This window comes from Musa acuminata, chromosome BXJ1-2 (assembly GCF_036884655.1).
Source record: "Musa acuminata AAA Group cultivar baxijiao chromosome BXJ1-2, Cavendish_Baxijiao_AAA, whole genome shotgun sequence".
Classification (NCBI taxonomy): domain Eukaryota; kingdom Viridiplantae; phylum Streptophyta; class Magnoliopsida; order Zingiberales; family Musaceae; genus Musa; species Musa acuminata.
This window is the reverse complement of record NC_088328.1, coordinates 22,642,634-22,661,888: the sequence shown is the minus strand read 5'-3', so window position 1 is coordinate 22,661,888 and position 19,255 is coordinate 22,642,634. Positions and strand designations below refer to the sequence as shown.

Sequence of the window (19,255 nt, the reverse complement as noted above, 5' to 3'; positions counted from 1 at the left end):
GTACACGTTGTTGGCATATATTATTATTTTAGTATGTCATAGGTCATGGACTTGATTACATATTATTCGACTGGTTAAAAAAAAATCAGTTGCCATGTGCAGAAATAGAGAAGGGTACATAATAGTAAAATCGATTCTTTCTAACTTTTATTTTAGCAAGCGACCATTTCATGGCAACCATCTGCTTTCTTCTGCTACAAAACAGTTTGCCAATGTTTCGGAAACGAGGCTGTTCAAGTGACATTGATAACCATTTGAACTAACAAAAATAAGAATAATGAGTCGAGGATAATGATACTGATAATCGGTGGCTACACAGCTAGTCCTCGTTAACTTTGAAGAAGGTGTAGGAAAGGATAATGTTGTTGATGCCATCCATCTTGGGATCGGTCTCGAACTCTGGATCAATGTAGAAAAAGACCTGCAGATGTTTCCCCAAGATTGCTCATAACGATGGTAACTGAGTATCTTCAGCGGCGTTAGTGTTGCGCTTCTTACCGGCATGTCGATTTGCTCCCCTGGAAGAAGTCGCTGCTCTTCGAAACAGAAACATTGAATCTTGTTGAAATAAACTGCAGCCTGCAACAGAGCAACCCAAACAGCATTACTTGTCCAAACTTTTTAGAGGTTACCTACTTGCATGTAGAAATCCTAAGCAACATCAGGTGGTGCTCCCTTGATGCATGCTTCTGTTCTATTTACTAATTCTTGCATTTCTTTATTGTATCCGTAGCTGATATAACAACAAGCTACAGTTTTCATCTCAATTTGAATGCGCTAGGTTACTCTCATGCGTCTTCTGTAGCATCAGGACAGAATTATAGGTCCTTGAGAATAACAATCGTTGCAACCAATGCAGGACTCACTAGAGGTTGATATCCCAACCAAAACATCAGCAATCTTTATGTGTTTCTATTAATCACGCCATGGAGGGACAGTAGAAAATCTAGTAGACTTAACAAAGCAATCAAGAAGGTTGTAAGCAACCATGCTTGCATTTGAGACGTATCTTCTAATATGAATAGTTTCAGTTGAGTTAACCCTCATATAACAAAATACATATCGTGCATCATGGACAGATACAGAAATAACCCAAGAAACTAAGTGCTGCTTTGAAAATAAACATATTGTCATATGCAATCAAATTTTGGTAGCAGGAAAAAGATAAAATTTATAACTGAAACTTCTTGTTTGAGATACTTCAGAAAATATCAACAAGAAATTGCAACAGCATACAGGCCCATGAGGCACAGTATTTAAAGTTACGAGTGTCCTGCCATCACAACCTTCTACTGTTATAGGAACAGTAAGCAAATTATTCCAAATTCATCAGAGCTATATTATATTGATGAAATGTAAGATTTAAAAAATAGCTTGAGAAATGAACTATAACTTTGGGCTCCATACCTTCATTGGGGTAACATTGTATGTAGAAACACCAGTTATGGGAGTCGAGCTACGATTTTCAGCAGTATAAAATGCAAGGGCGCTTTCCCCTAGCTTAACCCTTACCTAAGGAAACAGAAAGCAACAGAAGGAAATATATGCCTGCGATAAGACTTGTTTTCATATTACAGTCAATGATAGGAAGTAACCTCTCACCTCTCTTTGTGTAGGAGTAAATTTCCATGGCATCCCATCAGCAACATCAGCATTGAACTGAACAACAAGCTCCCTGTAGAAAGAAAGGTCAAACCTAGTTCAGATATATGTCAGAGACTTACACTGAAGTTCACTAAATGTGCCGAGAAACATTTGATTTTGTGGAGTAAAAGAATGTGCAACCAGAATTAATTGATACTTGTTACTATGACACAATGGAATGTTAAGATAAAGTTGCAACTTCTTTAGCAAACTAGAGACATGACATGCTACCACATTATTCCTCTAGTTATACAGCAATGAGTAAAACCACCATTGTGAAGAACTACCACCATCTTCACCTAATCTATCAACCCTTTTAGTCTCTTATCTTTGATGTAGGTTCTATTCTATTTCTGCTTGAAAGGTCAATTAAAGATAAAATTATGACAACAATAACCCGAGTAGGGCCACATGGATCTTTTCTTACACTGAAGGTCATAAATAGTTAAGATCCATGCACATGAAATCTAATAAAAGTTTGCATTGCACATCATTGGTCTAATGCAATTTTATACCTATCTCATCTGAGCTTAGAACTGCCATTGGTACTGTTAAAAACACAACTAATAGATAATTCTTAATCAAAAATAAATGTTGACTAATTAGAGGTTAGTAATCATTCTTGTGAAGTGTCTTCAATCAAAATGTAATTCCACCATTTCTAGGAATTTTAAATAAGCTAACCTTCTAGAAAAAAAAAATTTCTTTTTCACATCATAATAAATGTGGGCAACATAAAATATTTCGTCTCCACCAACCACTTGAATTTTTTTTTTTTTTGTATTTCTGATCTTTATCATTTGCTTTCCCTAGACAAGAACTCATTTCAAGTTCCTTAATGGTTAAATAGTTTTTATTCTTCAAGATTTCTGTGACTTCTATCTCGGACTCACCAAATCATAATAGTTTCACCAAAGCATAACTAGAGTCTTAACAGCCAACATAAATAATAATTCTTGAGGGCAAAGGCTTGTACTAGACTTGATTCAAGCTAGAAATCTAGTGACCTAAACAAAGCACCTTTTTGTTGCCTGTAATGGTTCATGCATAGTTCCTTTTTCTTCAAAAAAAAAAAAACAAATTTAAGGTATAATTTCAGTTCATAGTTCAATGGCCATGAAATCATCAGCATTAACAAGAAAACCCAATGGAGTTTCACCATCACCATGAAGAGAAAGGGAAAATTCCACAACAAAACTTGAAACACAAAGCTCATAAATTCCTAAAACTGGAAATGTGTACATAGTCTCCACCAAACACAACACAGAAAGGCTGAGACCAAAAACACACAAGGGGGTAACAGCAAAAAATTGGATGTGACGCGGAGGACGCAAAGGCAATACCTGGAAGTCTTGGTCCCTTCTTGGGCATGGCGGGCGATCTTCTCTTCCACACTCTGCAGAGACTCATTCCTTGTCACAAGCCATGAACGATTCATTATTCCCGAAAGCATTTTAAACTCAGAACACAAACAAAACAGATCGTGCGGCTACATCCAAGGAATATCGAACAGTCTTAATACCCTAATAAAACCCAACGAAAGCCCGGGATTTAACGATTGGAGAAGAGGGCGAAATAAACTTACCTCCCGGCGCTGCACTGTGCCACCATATCCGGTGGCCTGGCAGAAGCGGCGATAGAGGGGAACGGCGGCGTAGGAGGCTCCGACCATGGCGGCGACCAACCCGAGGAGGTACACGAGGGTGTTACGCGAGCTTCTGTCCTTGGACGCTGTTGATGAGGCGGAGGCGCCGCTAGAAGCGCTGAAGGCGGCGGCGGTGGCGTGGGGGATCAAGAGCCGATCGGGACGAGGAGAGAATCGGGGCGGGGAAAAGTTTCGGAGGAGGGCGACGGAGTGGGGGGCGAGAGGGCCGGCGCCGCGGAGGAGAAGAGAGAAGGTACCGGTGTGTCTTAGGAAAGGCCGCATCTGGAAGAGGAGGAGATGAGACGTTCGGAGGAGCGCCGTTTCTTTGGCTCGTGGGTCTTCGTCGGGGCAGTAACGAAACAATCAATTGAACCCGGTTCTAATTATCCGTGGCAAGTGCACACTTCTTATATACCCAATAAGCTTGTGAGCAATAATATCACAAGCAGTTCCCTATCGTGACATAATGTCAACCAAATAAAATATTATGCATCTTTTTACTACTTTAAATGAATAAAACAATAAAAAAAATTTTATTTTGAATAACTAAAAAAACTGAAGATTATTCGATCAAGATTATAAATAATAATAATTATTATTAGATTTATTTTTAGCCCAATGCCTAACAATTATATATCCCGTAACTGATTCAGTTAAATAGTCAGTCAGGTAAGGAAACTAAAAATCTAAGTATTGAATAAATAGAACATAGTTAAGCAAATAACACTGAAACAGGACATTTTGGTAAGAAACATATCGTGAGGAAAGGCATCCACGATAAGTTTCGACTAGTCTTTCAATGAATTCAGTCATCACATCTGCTGCGCTTTAACTCTTTTAGGCACTAGACAAGACATATATCCCAATGTGGATGCAGAAAAGAAAACAATCAACAGCATTATAAGCATCAAGCAAATATCAACCTCACACAAAATATGCATTCGATTAAGTACACAATTATCAGCACTTTGGACATCCAAATCAACTCCTTACATACCAGATAACAAGTGTCTTACTAAGCATCTACAGAACAACAAACACAATCATAAACGAAGAAACAATCATCAGAATATAGCATATGCATGCTCAGGATTCACATATAAGTCAGCATATCACGATCAGCTTCCCTTACGCAATTATCACTTCAACATCGATTGCATAATTCAAACAGTAAAAACAGAATCAATAATCCAAAGCAAACTAGAACATGTAATAAATAATCCAACAATAAATTCAGAGCAAAACAAACACTCTCCGATGAACATCATCGAATATCTAATTCAAGGGAAAAACTCTACAATGAACGCCTGATCTGAAGGCATCCAGTTAGAATCAAGAACCAAAGATTTAGCCACTACAAACTCCCGGGCGTTGATCAAACATCAAGCATTGCAAGATATAGCAGATCCATACTGCCAGCAAACCAAGATATATATGTATCGGGCGTCCGCATGCGATGATCGGTTTTTCCCAATGTCACGCATGCAGATTAGTCACGATCATCACATCCATCGATTCAAACAAGAAATTCAGGCAACATAAGAGAACTGTCCACACAACACGAGTTCCAGCATCTGAGAAACCCCTACATCGATCACTTGGACAAGGGCATCCGCTCAAATTCAAGAACCAAGAATAGCGCCACTACAAAACCCCCATCGTCATTAAACTAAAACGATCACAAACGGGTTGATCAGAGGATACCAGTCGGATCATTGATTAGCTGCTTGCCCTGATACGCCATTTCGGGATGGAATTCAACATCGAACCCTCGATCGTCGGATCCGACTCCTCCTCCTACACCTCCTCGATCGAAGACCGTAGCATTCCCTAACTCGGTAAGAACAAGAGGGAGAGAGAGCGGAAGCCCAAAGTAACAGAGGATAGTGACGACGCTCGTGTCAAGCTTTCATCTCTCCGTTGATTCCGTTGATAGCACTCATCTATTTATAGAGGAGAGTTCGGAATCAGAGACCATTTTGTCGTATTATCAAATTACCTTAACGCCCCGTTGCTTCTCATGGTGGCCGTCGGATTAAGATGAACGGTCAAAAATAGCAGAAGCTCTCTGGCGTTTCAGCAAATGACACCAAAGCTATGTGTAAAGTTAGATCAGTGTTCGGTTCGAAGCAGGGAACGCCAAATGAAGGCACCTTGTCACCGTCCATTTCTCCATCACCTCGTGATCACCCGTTGATGCACAGTAAGACAATTGCCCGGGTCGTTTCTGCGCCAAGTTACGGACGAGAAAGCCTGCCATTTCTTGCCACCTGTCCAAGCACGTACATTTTGTTTTATAAGATGTTGCAATTCCTGTGTTAGATCGCCACGTGTACGCCAAGCTGCTCTAGCTTCCGGTGGAAATTGGATTGGGTCCTCTATGACTTGTAAGAAGCAAATTGGGCTGAAATATATATTTTTTAAATTAAAATATCTAACTTTTGAACCAAGTTGGGTTATGTCATCGTGACAAAATATATATATATATATATATATATATATATATATATATATATATATATATATATACACAAAATTTTAATATAAAATAAATAATTATTTGATAAGAGAAATATTCTTCCAATTATAGCTCTATATGTAGCAGGAAGGTTTAGAAGACCCAATCGATAAATGGACAATATGAATACTAGTTCAAAATAATAGTCTGTGAAATATTTCACCTGTATCACATAGACAATGAGATGAAAAATATACCGTAAAATATTCTTCCTCTTAACCCATTATAAAAAAAAAATCTTGAACGAGTGCTTAAATCTACCTCAACCTCTCGAGCAAATGTTTGAGTCTCTTTTTCGACCATATTAGATTTACTATATACACAGTCTTAAATTGAGTCAAGTTAATCCATATATCATCAATGTCATCATTATCACTATTCAAATATCAAGATTCTTCATGTACATCAATGAAATTTTTTTTTGATTAATCGATTTAAATTTTAAAAATATAAATATTAAACTACAAGATATATAGATACATGTTGTATTATCATTATATATTAAAGTTTGAAATGATATTAATATATAAAATTGACTCTGAGGATATATTTTACTATATGTGAAGGAAAATTGAAGGTGCTGGTAAGCTCACTTGGTAGAAGATGTTCTGAGATAGAATCCTTCACCGTAACGTGTGCCTTCTTAGTATATCGGATCAATTGGATCAAGATAATATAATACAAGATTTTAAGTGAGGGCAAACATCGAGGAGATAAATCACCATTCTTGACGTGGAATCAAATTTGCATTTAGATCGTAAGCAGTGCATTTAAATCATGAGCACCGAACTCGTAGGCCGAAAAAGAATTAATGTCAAGCAAGTGTTTACGCCTCGAGTCAACTGCACCGGCAGAATCCACGGAGGGTCGCGTTCTCTCAGATGTTCCTAAACTGTGTCTTTTGCACTGAAATCACGTTCATCAAGAAAAATGGTAATCTTAAGACTCGAGTCTCCTACGTTAACATATATTAAATCACCATCTCCCACTAATGTTTATCTAATGTGTGTCATGTGACAACATCTTCCAATCACGTGAGTTGCGGGAATCTGGCTGCTTCTCCCTGTTATTCTTCCATCGTCCTTCTCTCACATTCCATCCTTCCAAGCTACACCATAGTTGTCCTCCCTTCTCTCTCATATTTAGTTATATGTCAATTAGATGTGACAGTTTGAACAATAAGAGACCCATATTTCATCTTTCTCATGTTCACTGTGTCTCGAAGGCATTTATTCCCTCTCTTTTCATGAGACAATGAGCAAGGAAAAGGCAAATGTGCTGTCTTTAGCTCTTCAACTTGCCATGATGTGACGAGTAAGTTCTTTTATTCTTCACAAGTGTTTTCTTTTATTTCTTGTATTTTACTCCAATTAATCAACTCATGTTTTGTTGCTATGGTTTCATGAGGTCGAGGTGCAATCTGTTTCTTGAGTCATTTTCCTCATGGATGTATGAGCTCACATGTCATTTATTGAAAGCTGTGAACTGTAGGAATGCAGTCAAAGTATTATCAGCAAGAGTGATTGTTAAGGGTACACTTAGCTATTTGGATTAGTAGAACTTAGGGAGATGTGATTTGAATACATGCTCAGCTAATAATAGTCCATTGCACTCATCTGGTTGGCCATACACAATGCAAAGGAATCACGTGCTGCAGCATAAGAAGAGACTTCTGCCACCCCATGTCATTGAATTCAAAGCTAATAGACTTCTCATGCCCCATACATGCTCCCTATGCATAGGGTTGAGATGACAAAAAGGATGTAACAGTACTGTTGTTTAGCATTTCAATGCAGTGCACAAATTCTTTGGAAGTGAAGCACAGACCTCACTAAACTACAAGCATCTCTTTGTTCTTATATGACAAGTGGTTTTTGAAAGTACAGTTCGCTCATATACTTGAGGTGATTAGTCTGAAAGAAGCCATCAACAGCAACAACATGACATGTACTGTTTTAGCTTGGCCTTGATGCAACCTAGGGTTAGGGAAATCTACTCGAGAGTCAACCTTCATGTGGACATGAAAGGAATATTTGGGAGTATGACAAGGGAATTAGAGGTAGAAGGTTTGTGAAACTGAATGCTTCAATAGTCACTTGTCTTAATCAGGGCAGTGAGACCAAACAGCATCTTCTTTTGTCAACTAGGCAATAAAAATTAGGCACCTGACAACCCTAAATAATTTGCATTTAACATGCTTTTTTAATCATGGAGATATCGAGATCTCCTTGATCCGATGGAAGATTCGAAGGAGATGGAAAAGTCTTCTATCCAGCATTCTGTATTTAATTCAAACAGCTTCAAAGTATGTCTGCTACCTTCCGAGTCTTAATCTCTCTGACGTCGAAAATAGTGTTCTAAGTGAGGAGAAGGAAAGTTTGCACAAGCCAACATCGAGTAACATCAAAGCTGCAGTTTTCTTGCATGAAGAAATGATATACCCTACAAGAATATTTGGTGCAGTGACAAATGGAATGAAGGATCGGGGTGTTTAGATAAAGCTTGTGTCATAATGAACTCTTGGAATGGTTACATCACAGACAACTTTCATGTTGATTAAGCAACCTTTGAGAGATGCTGATTTGGGTGTCCTCAGATGTGAGTTGTTTCAAGCATCTTTTTCTCTGGTGCCTTCTTTTTCCCCAGCAGTACTAGCATGTTGATATCAATTATAATATAGAAACAAAGCGTAGGAGAAGTAGAGAGAGGGACTGAAGGACAGGCAAACTGGAAGAGGAAAGAAGCTCTTGCCCCTCCTTTCTTCTTTCTCCTTTCTCCTTTCTCCTGTACTCATTCTGTGTCTCTCTAGCTTTTCTTTATTCGTTTGATCTTATGGCACTTGCAATTTGCAATGAACGCCTGTAAGCTTGGTCAGAAAGCGAGGAGATAACTTCTGAGGTTAAGAAGCCTCAAATCCAAGCATTGTTTAAAGTTGTTTTGACCATATATTCCTCCCCTCTCTCTCTCTCTCTCTCTCTCTCTCTCTACTGTCATTGTCCCACATTTATATGCTCTAAGAAAGCAGAAGAGAGTCCATTTGCCTTTCAATTCCTCTTCCTTCCTTTTCCCTTGTCTATCTTCGCTATATCTACTCTCAAGACACACTGGTCTGTGTCTTTTGTGTCTTTAGATCACAACACAGAGATAGAAGAAGGAAAGAAACCCTTTGATTAATTGTCTACCAACTTTCTCAGCTTCAACCAGCTACAAACCATTCCAACTTTTAGCAGATACTCGAGCTGCGAGCGGCAAAGGAGATCGTAGGATGCCTTCGCAAGGGGTGTTCACTGATGCCATCGCCTCCACGGGCTCTCCTGACCTCTCTTTACACATCGGCCCGCCGAGCATCATAACAGCTGCAACCTCTGCCGTAGACGGCGGCTTCCGAGCTTGCGTCGACCTTCCCCTCTCGAGCATCATGTGTCCTTCCGAGGCTCAAGAGCCACTGCGTCCGGTTGACGATTCCTCCAGGACAGTAAATGGTACTCCGTTCTGTGTATATAGTCAATCACCCTTCAGCTCGTTCGATCCCAAGTCCGGATTCACCCACCAAGTGTCTTCCTCCTCGCCTTCTTCTTCTGCTAATGGTTGCTCAAACGATATATACTTGGTGAGCTCCCATTTGCACCCTCACAGTGGGGGACAGTACCCCTCAGTCTCATCGTATCATCGAACGGTGACGACGCTGCTACCGCCATGGCTTACGGGATTAGGATCGGACCCATTGAGGTGCTACCACCACCTTCCTTGCGGCGTCGGATCTTTGGAGGCCTCACACAGCATGATGAGGACAAGGTTCATTCCGAGGTACCAGACGAAGCGGAGCACGCGGGCGCCAAGAATGCGGTGGACGAGCAGCCTCCATGCCCGCTTCGTGCACGCCGTCGACCTCCTCGGCGGCCATGAGAGTACGCCACCTCTTGCGTCCTTTCTCTACTATTCTGTGATCCAAATTACTGTGATCTCTTTATCAGAAGTTTCACCAGCCATTTATCTGTTTCTTGGAATGGTTTGGCGTCAGGAGCTACACCCAAGTCAATTCTGGAGCTCATGAATGTGAAAGATCTCACTCTAGCCCATGTCAAGAGCCACTTGCAGGTGATCTACACCGCTTAGCTGACGCCCTAATCCTTCTTCAGTTCTCTCTCTCTCTCTCTCTTTCTCTCTCTGTGCACAGTAGCCAATGGATCACTGATTGACTAAATGAATGTGAGAACGAGTAGTGGGTCTGTTGCTCCACAGACAAGAAGACTGAAAGGCACGGAGACAGAAGAAAAGTAGCCATCATTTCACAATAATAAGAAGATATAAAATAAGCGCTGTGAACTCAACAAAAGCATCAACCTCGTTTGCAATAAAATAATGGGAGCAAAAGGAAAAGACGGAAGACTGAAGTGTCCACATTTGGATTTTAGCTGATCTCAACTCCATCGTTTCCTTTCTCTCTCTTTTTTGTAGTAACATCACTTCACTGCCATTTTTCACCTCTTTTTCTCTCTCCCTCACTCTCCTTCCTCTTTAATGACCTTTGCTAACTTTTTTTCTTCTTTCTTTTGTGTCCTTGCAGATGTATAGAACTATTAAATCCACTGACAAGACTGCAGCCTCCTCAGGTAATCTGTGTTGCTTTGCCTCCTGTGTCTATTTTGTCCACTAAACTTCAATTCGACGAACAAACAAGTCATCTCCTAGTCATTAGTTCAAAGTTTTCTCCTTTCTCTTTTCTTGCGCAAGGTCAATCTGATGGCTCTGTGGAAGAAGGTTTGGCTCCCGGATACAGTGATCAACAATTATTGGAGCACAAAGGCTCAGTTGCACCAAAACAAGACTCTGACAGTAGATGGAGCAACTCATCTACGTAAGAACAACACATCCTCTCTCTCTCTCTCTCTCATACATACACACACACAACACATAAAATTTCTTCATTGGTAGAGTACCTTTCTCTTAGCTCATGCCTTTATGCTTAAATAGAGTAGAACATTGACTCCACCTTCATTTACCATGGCAGCTTTTGCTTTTGTCTCTCCTTTTATGTTCTTTGAGATCTTATGCTGAGATTTAAAGCAAAAGACCAGCAAAAAGCAACGAGTTCACCTGTTAAAAAGTAGATCACAGGCCTTATTTTGCGAATGCCACCTTTTTCAGTGTTGTTTGAGAACATCGAGTTCTTTTCCTGTGATATATACAATCAGAAAGGTCATATCCTCTATTTGTGCATTATTCTATTGCTAAAGCATGTTTGGCTTTTGGGGATGTTGGCTTCCCCATTTGCTTACTGCACAAGTACAATTTTCCTTTTGGTTTACAAATATCTTTTCATCTTACTGGTTTTACTATTTTGGATGTTAGGATGCATTAGTGATCTAATGCCATTACATTGCAATGTCTTATGCACTTAATCCTATCTGATTAAGATGGTTAACTAGGGTTAGAGTAACTCTATAGCAGACACACAAATACATCAGACAGTCAACTTGATTCAGCAACCACAATTCAGTAGAGAAACTGACACTAAACAAGCACAGTTGCATTGTTACTTATGCTTCGACAAACAATACATTGTTACATAAACCAAATCTTTCATCTTCAGACTTAGAAATTTTATCTTATTTTTCTCGATATCAACCTTAATCTTTTTTATAATCCATTTATGATTTTCTTTTGCATAAAAAAACATCAATAGAGGAGTCTGGACGCAGATTAGTACGACCGACACCGCCGAGCATGGATCGATCTCTCTCTCAAATCAAATTCAGGTACTACTTTGATGCAACTTCCGTTTCTAAGATCACATGAACTCATATCACATGTGAGAGAGAGTAGGAGGATTATGTACCATGAGGAGTTTATTTGGACTTTAAACAGGACACTTATGGAAGATCAAATGGCACAAGTGGTTCTTATCAAGATCTAAAGAACCCTCTCTTGGAGTTCACCTTGGGAAGACCAGACTGGCACACCGAGTAGCATTGACTGGCATTGTAAAAGTCATTACCAGTAGCTTTGTCGAGTTCTTCAAGGCCTGTCTCTGAGGAGGAAGTGTTCCAATGAACAATGAGAAGTTTGCCAAGTTGCTCGTGCTGAGTATTTGTTTTCATTCTTCTTTCGTCATCTTCTCTGTGTCCTTTGTAAATTGTGGTTGATTTAAGTGGATCACTGGAACTTGATTTTGCCGGTTTAGGGATCATTATATCAACATTATCAAGTACATATCGTAGCTTAATAATATCACATAGCAATTACAATGTCATATTATGAATCAGATTTCATTAAAAACTAAAAATTATCTTCAAGAAGTAAAAAATAAAAGAGACAGCTCAATATTTTCTTGACTTTTGTGTTTATTACAATAAAGTTGTTTCTAAAAGAGAAAATATTTTTTCTCCTAAAATGCTCTTGCTTACTATTGGATATTGTTTCAATGCATCTTGTGAATATAATTAATCTCTCGCGTATTTTTAACATAAATTTTCATATTAAATTAGAACTTATTTTATCTTTTAATACAAGATTACTATAATCGATCCATTATTCTTAAGGACATTGCTGTTATTTTAATACTGTATCATAACAGTGATACATCATTATTTTGATATATCATACTGTGTTATAGGCTAATTATTTTCTTGGATTAAGCATTATTACTAGAAGCTATGGCATCTTGGCATTAATCTTATAAGTGATCCCATAATAAAAGCAGACCAAACAAGGTATAAATGCAAGTATTTTGTATAAATACAAGGTATATATATATATATATATATATATATATATATATATATATATTTCAAATCATATGATGAACCAAGACATGTCTAAGGGTTCAATGTGCACATAAGGACAAAGTCTCGTGCATTGAATTATTAATATTTAATACATTTATTTTTTTTATTGAAATTGGTCAATTCTTTATAGGTAAATTTCAAATTGAATTATTCCAATTAGATCCGAATCAAGCTTTCATGGCGTGTCTCATGACAGACCACAATGGACCAATTTGGGACCCAACCTGGCTCGGTCACTGACCCAACATTTGGGCACGAATCCAATAGGGGTCAATCCATAGGGTCACCGCCACTTACGTTCACTACAGAGGAGCCATCAACTCGCGTTACAGCCACGCATTCGTTCATTAACCTCACCGCGGAGAATCCGATCCTGTGTCGTTCGATCACCTCACGCCCTCTCGCGTCTCCGTAGCACCCGCCCTTGCCGTCACACTACAGAGATCGAAGCAGGTTGACGACGGAACAGATCGAGAGAGAGAGAGAGAGAGAGAGAGAGAGAGAGATGGGCTTCCTCCGCGCTCTCCACCGCTCCAAACCCTTGCTCCGATCCCACCTATCCGCCTCCGCCTCCCTCCGATGGGTCTCTTCCTCCACCGCACTCCAGAGGCCCGAGTCCGCAGGCCTCGCCGCCGAACCCGCCGACCCGCCCCCGCGAACCCCTGTAGGCGGCGCCAGGTTTCACCTCGCCAAACCCGAGGATGCCATTGAGGTCTTCGTCGATGGATATCCCGTCAAGATTCCCAAGGGCATGACCGTCCTCCAGGCCTGCGAGGTCGCCGGCGTCGACATCCCCCGGTTCTGCTACCACAGCCGCCTTTCCATAGCCGGAAATTGCCGCATGTGCCTCGTCGAGGTCGAGAAATCCCCCAAGCCCGTCGCCTCCTGCGCCATGCCCGCCCTCCCAGGTCCATTTGGATGCAAAGATCCCTTCTTTCCATCGTTCGGGTCCTCATTCCTACCGAATTGAACTTATATTTTGATGTTTTCTTTGTGGTTCGTAGGGATGAAGATCAAGACGGACACGCCGGTGGCGAAGAAGGCCAGAGAAGGGGTGATGGAGTTCCTCTTGATGAACCATCCACTGGACTGCCCGATCTGCGATCAGGGAGGTGAATGTGATCTTCAGGACCAGTCTATGGCCTTTGGAGCGGATCGCGGACGGTTCACGGAGATGAAGAGGTCGGTGGTTGATAAGAATCTGGGGCCCCTTGTGAAGACGGTGATGACTCGATGCATCCAATGCACCAGGTGACGACTTTTCTTGTTGCAATTTTGTAGCTTGAGGTGTCTTGTAACTGAGATTGGTAGAACCATGCGGAAGCAATGAACATTAGATTGCCCAAAATTATTAGAAAATTAATGTCTCGCTAATTGTAGTTATAATTTGAAACATCTGATTTGAAACGAGCAGTTTAATACCAAATCATAAAGTATGCAGTGACACACAGAAGCCTATCTACGATACCTGCGGAGAATTTGCATCAAGAAGACATTATCATCTGTACACTAGACCTGGACATTGGTTTTTGGATTGTGCAAGACTTGATCAGGAACAATAATAGAGTACACATTAATTTATGGATTACCTAATCACATCACCTCCCAGAAAGCTCCTTGGAGGGAAAAGATCAATATGGCAACACAAGTGCTGGTTAATGAAATTATGATGGTTGAGTAAAAAATTCTATGGATTGCTATCGACTAGCACATTGTACTAGTTTCTTTAGTAAATTCTATCCTTAATGAGTTTTGTGGCAAGAGCCTTTATCTCACTACATATGTACTTTCTGTTAAATTTGACCTTGGCTTCACAGTCTAACAGAATGTTTTCATCACCTTGACATAAATATTGTGCTAAAGCAGTAATTTGCTTTTATATTTACTTCTTTACACGAAACATGATAGATTGTAACAAATTCTGCTATATTTCACAGGTGTGTCAGATTTGCTACTGAGGTTGCTGGTGTTCAGGACCTGGGAATGTTAGGTCGTGGTAGTGGGGAGGAAATAGGGACTTATGTAGAAAAACTTATGACTAGTGAACTCTCTGGCAATGTGATAGATATCTGTCCTGTTGGTGCTCTGACTTCTAAACCATTTGCTTTTAAAGCTAGAAACTGGGAGTTAAAGGGAACAGAGACTATTGATGTTACTGATGCAGTTGGATCAAATATAAGAATTGACAGCAGAGGTCCAGAAGTCATGCGAATCATTCCTCGTCTGAATGAGGTCCTCTGATGATTCTCTTGTCAACATTTACATAGATTTTTTTTTTGCTCTGTATACTTTATCAAGCACCAGTTATGTTATTCCTATATTTATCCTCGTTTTCTTTATATTTCATTTGATCTAATAATTATTTTTGGCACTCTGGAAATGCACGAAATCCATTTCTTTCTTGATTGTGTTTCTAAAGACATTAGCATCAGGAAATATAAATTTATGGGTCTATCCCCAATGTTTGCTTTACTATAATACCTTTGCTCAGCATGTCTCTGGAATTACTGTTTGCCCTCAATGATGTCGGCCAATGGCAGTTCCCTGAAACTCCCACCTTGACTTTCTTGTTTAGACTTTAGAGGAGTCATGTATTTTTAGTATTTTTATAAAACAAGTCATGTCAAATGTTGTTTTTTCTGGAAACATTAAGTGAATGCGAATTTCAGCTAATAACCACAGAACTATTTCTGCATCATAGGGTGAACAGTTTTATTGGAAAGGCATAACTATAGTGTAGTGATCTAGATATTCTTTTGTGGTATGCCTAATTTTTTTTTCCTGTCACTCTTTCATTACTTTACATTTACTAATGAAATGTGTTTCATTACATCAATAAACAACCAAAATGTAATTCTATCACATCCTGCTATTATTACTTGAGTGTTAGACGAAAAAGTGGATACACAAGGGTGTGGTTTCAATATGAATACAATTCATCAGTATCCTCCATCTCTAGACCTGGTTTTCATGGTTTTTATGTTGTTACTAAAGACCATTCACTTTTCTTAGTAGCCTCAGAGGCTCGTTCCTGTAGAATTTCTTTTGGATGTTGGTGCATTTCTCGTGATTGTCAGGTCCATGGCTATGAGCCATTTATCCTCATAACTGAGCCCCTAGTCTAGTCTATACTCCAAATTAGAACATAGATGTATCTTAAGGAACCCTTCTTGAGTCATATTGAACAATATGCCTGAAGGACCTAGAAGTTCCTTTTTTTTCCTCCATTCAGATTTACTTCTCTCTTTGATTTATTTGATACTGTAATTCTGATGCAATGACTTTGCTCTAGTTGTCTATGCCTCTGTGGACAGCCAGGTGCCACGTAGGTTGGGTTTTCTATCAATCTTGAACTTGTGTGATACTTTTATGTATTTCACTAAAGAACCTGAGAGAATCAAGTATGATATGTTCTGAGTCCTCTTTGTGTTAGTATAACTAGTCTGGATCAGATTGGAATTCTTTCCACCCCATGAAGATTCTGCAAACTTGCAAGAGTAATTTGGCTAAAGAAGAAAATTAAGTAGATGCTACAATTAGACCTACCAATTAGGCAGACAACCATAAGTAAATGTAAATTGTGTGCATCACTCATTCAGCATGTGATTAAGTTTGTTAGGGTTTATCTTAGGATTGAGTACTTGGCTTAGACCCCAGTACTTAATGAAAGTTTCTACTGCTCATTGTCGAAAATGTGCTTGGATTATGCAGTCTTAAACTCAAATACTTGAATGACATATAATAGATCTCAAAGATCAGAATCATATTCTAAAGCTATGATGCATTTAGGCTTTGGCTGAGGTTAGATTAGATTAAGCTAAACTAATTCAGTCCAAGGGTTCATTCAGGTTTAATTTACTGAATTTAGTCAGCCAAAGTATGGGTAGGTCTCTCAGGCCCCTGTGATATTTTGAAGTGAATCTCCTCCAGTTACATCATACACAGAGAGAACATCATTGATCAGTGAAGCTCTCACTTAAGGAGAATCCCGCTTGTAAAAGTCATGCTTATATCTTGATTAAACATGTAATTGTAATAGTGTCTCACTTAAAATTGCTTGATCAGCTTTTCCCATGTCACGAGCCATTGGATTTACTTTGTTAAATTACCTGTGGGGTTGACTTGCTAAGCACACAGTTCTGATTTTGTAGGATATTAACGAGGAGTGGATATCAGACAAAACACGTTTTTGTTATGATGGGCTAAAAAGGCAAAGATTGAATGATCCTATGATTCGTGGTTCAGATGGACGATTTAAGGCAGTGACTTGGCGAGATGCCCTTGCTGTGGTTGCTGAGGTTGCACATCAAGTGAAACCTGAGGAAATTGTTGGAGTTGCTGGTCGACTTTCTGATGCAGAATCTTTGATGGCACTGAAAGATTTCTTGAACAAAATGGGATCAAATAATGTATCATGTGAAGGTAATGGCATCAGTCCTAATGCAGATTTACGTCCTAGTTATCTTCTGAACACAACAATTGCTGGTCTTGAGAAGGCTGATGCTTTTCTGTTGGTTGGTACACAGGTATGTTTTCGTTTGATCCCCAAGTAAACAAATCGTATACTTGAATGTTCCTGATTAGTGGTCATATTAACCATTGCTTTATCTGTTTCAGAGTAGCAGTTTTTGCCTTTACACACAGCAACTATTTCTGTCTGGCTCATTTTATTGTAAAATTTTCATTCTCTGGATCTGTTTTTTAATTGAACTTAAAGAGTTAGAGAGCATTGAGGCGTTGGACTAGCATCTTAACTGCATAATTAATAGTAGAAACATATTTAAGATACTATGATGTGACAACACATGTTGCTAGACACTTAATGGTCATACCTATTGCAACTTAATTTTAGATACACATTGTTTAAATTTGTCTAATAAGGTTACTGGCCCATGGAGAAAAGACTTAAATGTTTTGGCTAATGCAGTTGAAGTTTGTATATTTGTGTTGCCTGTTGCCTGTTGAAGGGTTTTACTAATGTCCGGTTCTTTTTTTTTTATTTTGTATTTGTTTATACTTTGTATCTGTTTTCTAGACCATTGTTATTCAAAGTCTACTAGTATCCAGAATTTGTGTGGTTTTTTAATACGTGAAACTAAGCAAGTGTGCATTAGGATCTTTATGAGCTTCTATATTGTTTTTCATTACATCTAGTTGTTTCTTAATGGCAAACTTGGTATTAACAATAATCATGCAAGCTTTCTGTTATCAAATATTGGGTCAGCAAATAGTTTCAACCTTAATAAGTTCCATAGAAGACAATTTAGATCTTCAATGGACAAAACCTGTAATTTAATAAACGAAGACCTGGGTGATTTAGAGGATGATAATATATTTTTGTAAAACATATAGTCAGAAATACAATGCTTATGAAATTAAGAATCTTCTAGTAATTGTCAAGGTTGCCAGTCTAATGATCTCTCGTTGATCCAAAAATGGCAGCCAAGAGTAGAAGCCCCTATGGTAAATGCAAGAATCCGAAAGACGGTGAGGGCAACTCAAGCAAAAGTAGCCTGCATTGGTTCTCCATCTGACTTCAACTATGACCACCAGCATATTGGCACAGGCCCTGAAACCCTCCTTGAGATTGCTGAGGGCCGCCACCCTTTCTGCTCGACCCTGCTAACTGCAAAGAATCCTGTTATCATGGTTGGTGCTGGAATCTTCGAAAGGAAAGACAAAGATGCCATTTTTTCTGCAGTTGAAACCATAGCAAAGTCTGCTAAAGTTGTTAGACCTGATTGGAATGGCCTAAACATCTTACTCCTCCATGCTGCTCAAGCTGCTGCCCTTGACCTTGGCCTTGTATCCAGTCCAATCGAGAGCATCCAATCGGCCAAGTTTCTTTACCTGATGGGTGCCGATGATGTGAATTTAGATAAGCTTCCAGATGATGCATTTGTGGTTTACCAAGGTCATCATGGAGATAAGGGTGTTTACAGGGCTAATGTTATTTTACCTTCTGCTGCATTCAGTGAGAAAGAAGGCACATATGAGAACACCGAGGGATGTTCTCAATGGACTGTTCCTGCTGTTCCCACTGTTGGCGATGCAAGAGATGATTGGAAGATCATTAGAGCCCTATCTGAGGTTGCTGGGGTTCGCCTCCCTTATGATAACCTCGAAGCTGTCAGAGCCCGGATAGGGATGGTGGCTCCAAATCTACTGCACGTGGATGAGAGAGAGCCATCCACGGTATCATTGGAGATGAAACCAAGTGTTCAACATCAGATGAGCCATGCACCGTTCGAAGCTGTAGTGGATAACTTCTACATGACGGATTCTATTACTCGGGCTTCAAAGATAATGGCTCAATGCAGTTCGATGCTGCTGAAAAAGTGAAGCTTTTCACCAGGAGTTGATAGTACAGGTCGACGTTCTTTTTAGTCTCTGGAATTCAGAGATTATCTGAATGCTAGAATTTGCACCTGTGACTGCCAAGCTACTTTTGTATTCATAAATGGCAGGGAAACTATTACCATGTTTTCCTTTCGCAAGAGAAACAAGTTTGCGAACTTGTAGATGGCACCAAAAAATATTGCCTACTGTTGAAAGATATTTATTAATAAAATGCTTAAGATAGCGGCAATGTTTTCCTGCCTTGGCAATAGATTGACAGTGGTCAAACAAATAAAGATTTTATGGTAGGTGAATCTTGTT

The 19,255-nt window shown here is 39.5% G+C and overlaps 3 protein-coding genes across 5 annotated transcripts; 2 read left to right on the top strand and 1 right to left on the bottom strand.

Annotated features, from left to right (window-relative positions):
* Positions 1-119: 119 nt before the first annotated feature.
* LOC135582147 (cytochrome c oxidase assembly protein COX11, mitochondrial-like) lies at positions 120-3,683 on the bottom strand. 3 transcript variants are annotated; one of them, XM_065093451.1, is made up of 6 exons: positions 3,230-3,683; positions 2,988-3,133; positions 1,603-1,675; positions 1,408-1,512; positions 499-579; positions 120-421 (listed from the first exon to the last, which is right to left on the bottom strand). In XM_065093451.1, exons 1-6 carry the CDS (start codon positions 3,569-3,571, stop codon positions 320-322), a joined length of 849 nt encoding a protein of 282 aa, XP_064949523.1. In that variant the 5' UTR covers positions 3,572-3,683; the 3' UTR covers positions 120-319. The 3 variants fall into 3 exon arrangements, with proteins under 3 accessions (XP_064949523.1, XP_064949529.1, XP_009389648.1); XM_065093457.1 differs by having other exon boundaries at positions 2,988-3,040; positions 3,230-3,681; XM_009391373.3 differs by having other exon boundaries at positions 2,988-3,056; positions 3,230-3,656.
* Positions 3,684-8,874: 5,191 nt separating this feature from the next.
* LOC135612606 (transcription repressor KAN1-like) lies at positions 8,875-11,907 on the top strand. The gene is made up of 6 exons (XM_065109089.1): positions 8,875-9,715; positions 9,829-9,905; positions 10,375-10,420; positions 10,542-10,665; positions 11,494-11,566; positions 11,676-11,907. Exons 1-6 carry the CDS (start codon positions 9,073-9,075, stop codon positions 11,775-11,777), a joined length of 1,065 nt encoding a protein of 354 aa, XP_064965161.1. The 5' UTR covers positions 8,875-9,072; the 3' UTR covers positions 11,778-11,907.
* Positions 11,908-12,983: 1,076 nt separating this feature from the next.
* Positions 12,984-19,205, top strand: LOC135598929 (NADH dehydrogenase [ubiquinone] iron-sulfur protein 1, mitochondrial-like). Its single transcript, XM_065093436.1, has 5 exons — positions 12,984-13,503; positions 13,600-13,846; positions 14,533-14,827; positions 16,747-17,121; positions 18,038-19,205. The coding sequence occupies exons 1-5, from the start codon at positions 13,101-13,103 to the stop codon at positions 18,935-18,937; spliced, it is 2,220 nt and encodes a 739-aa protein (XP_064949508.1). The 5' UTR covers positions 12,984-13,100; the 3' UTR covers positions 18,938-19,205.
* The last annotated feature ends 50 nt before the right edge of the window (positions 19,206-19,255 follow it).

Coding starts and splice junctions, on each gene's coding strand:
- LOC135582147 (XM_065093451.1), bottom strand. CDS start 3,571: ATGCGGCCTTTCCTAAGACACACCGGTACCTTCTCTCTTCTCCTCCGC. Junction 1,676..2,987: donor GAAGGGACCAAGACTTCCAG/GTATTGCCTTTG, acceptor TTCTTTCTACAG/GGAGCTTGTTGTTCAGTTCA. Junction 580..1,407: donor ACAATGTTACCCCAATGAAG/GTATGGAGCCCA, acceptor GCTCTGTTGCAG/GCTGCAGTTTATTTCAACAA.
- LOC135612606 (XM_065109089.1), top strand. CDS start 9,073: ATGCCTTCGCAAGGGGTGTTCACTGATGCCATCGCCTCCACGGGCTCT. Junction 9,906..10,374: donor ATGTCAAGAGCCACTTGCAG/GTGATCTACACC, acceptor GTGTCCTTGCAG/ATGTATAGAACTATTAAATC. Junction 11,567..11,675: donor CTCTCTCAAATCAAATTCAG/GTACTACTTTGA, acceptor GACTTTAAACAG/GACACTTATGGAAGATCAAA.
- LOC135598929 (XM_065093436.1), top strand. CDS start 13,101: ATGGGCTTCCTCCGCGCTCTCCACCGCTCCAAACCCTTGCTCCGATCC. Junction 14,828..16,746: donor TCATTCCTCGTCTGAATGAG/GTCCTCTGATGA, acceptor CTGATTTTGTAG/GATATTAACGAGGAGTGGAT. Junction 17,122..18,037: donor TTCTGTTGGTTGGTACACAG/GTATGTTTTCGT, acceptor CAAAAATGGCAG/CCAAGAGTAGAAGCCCCTAT.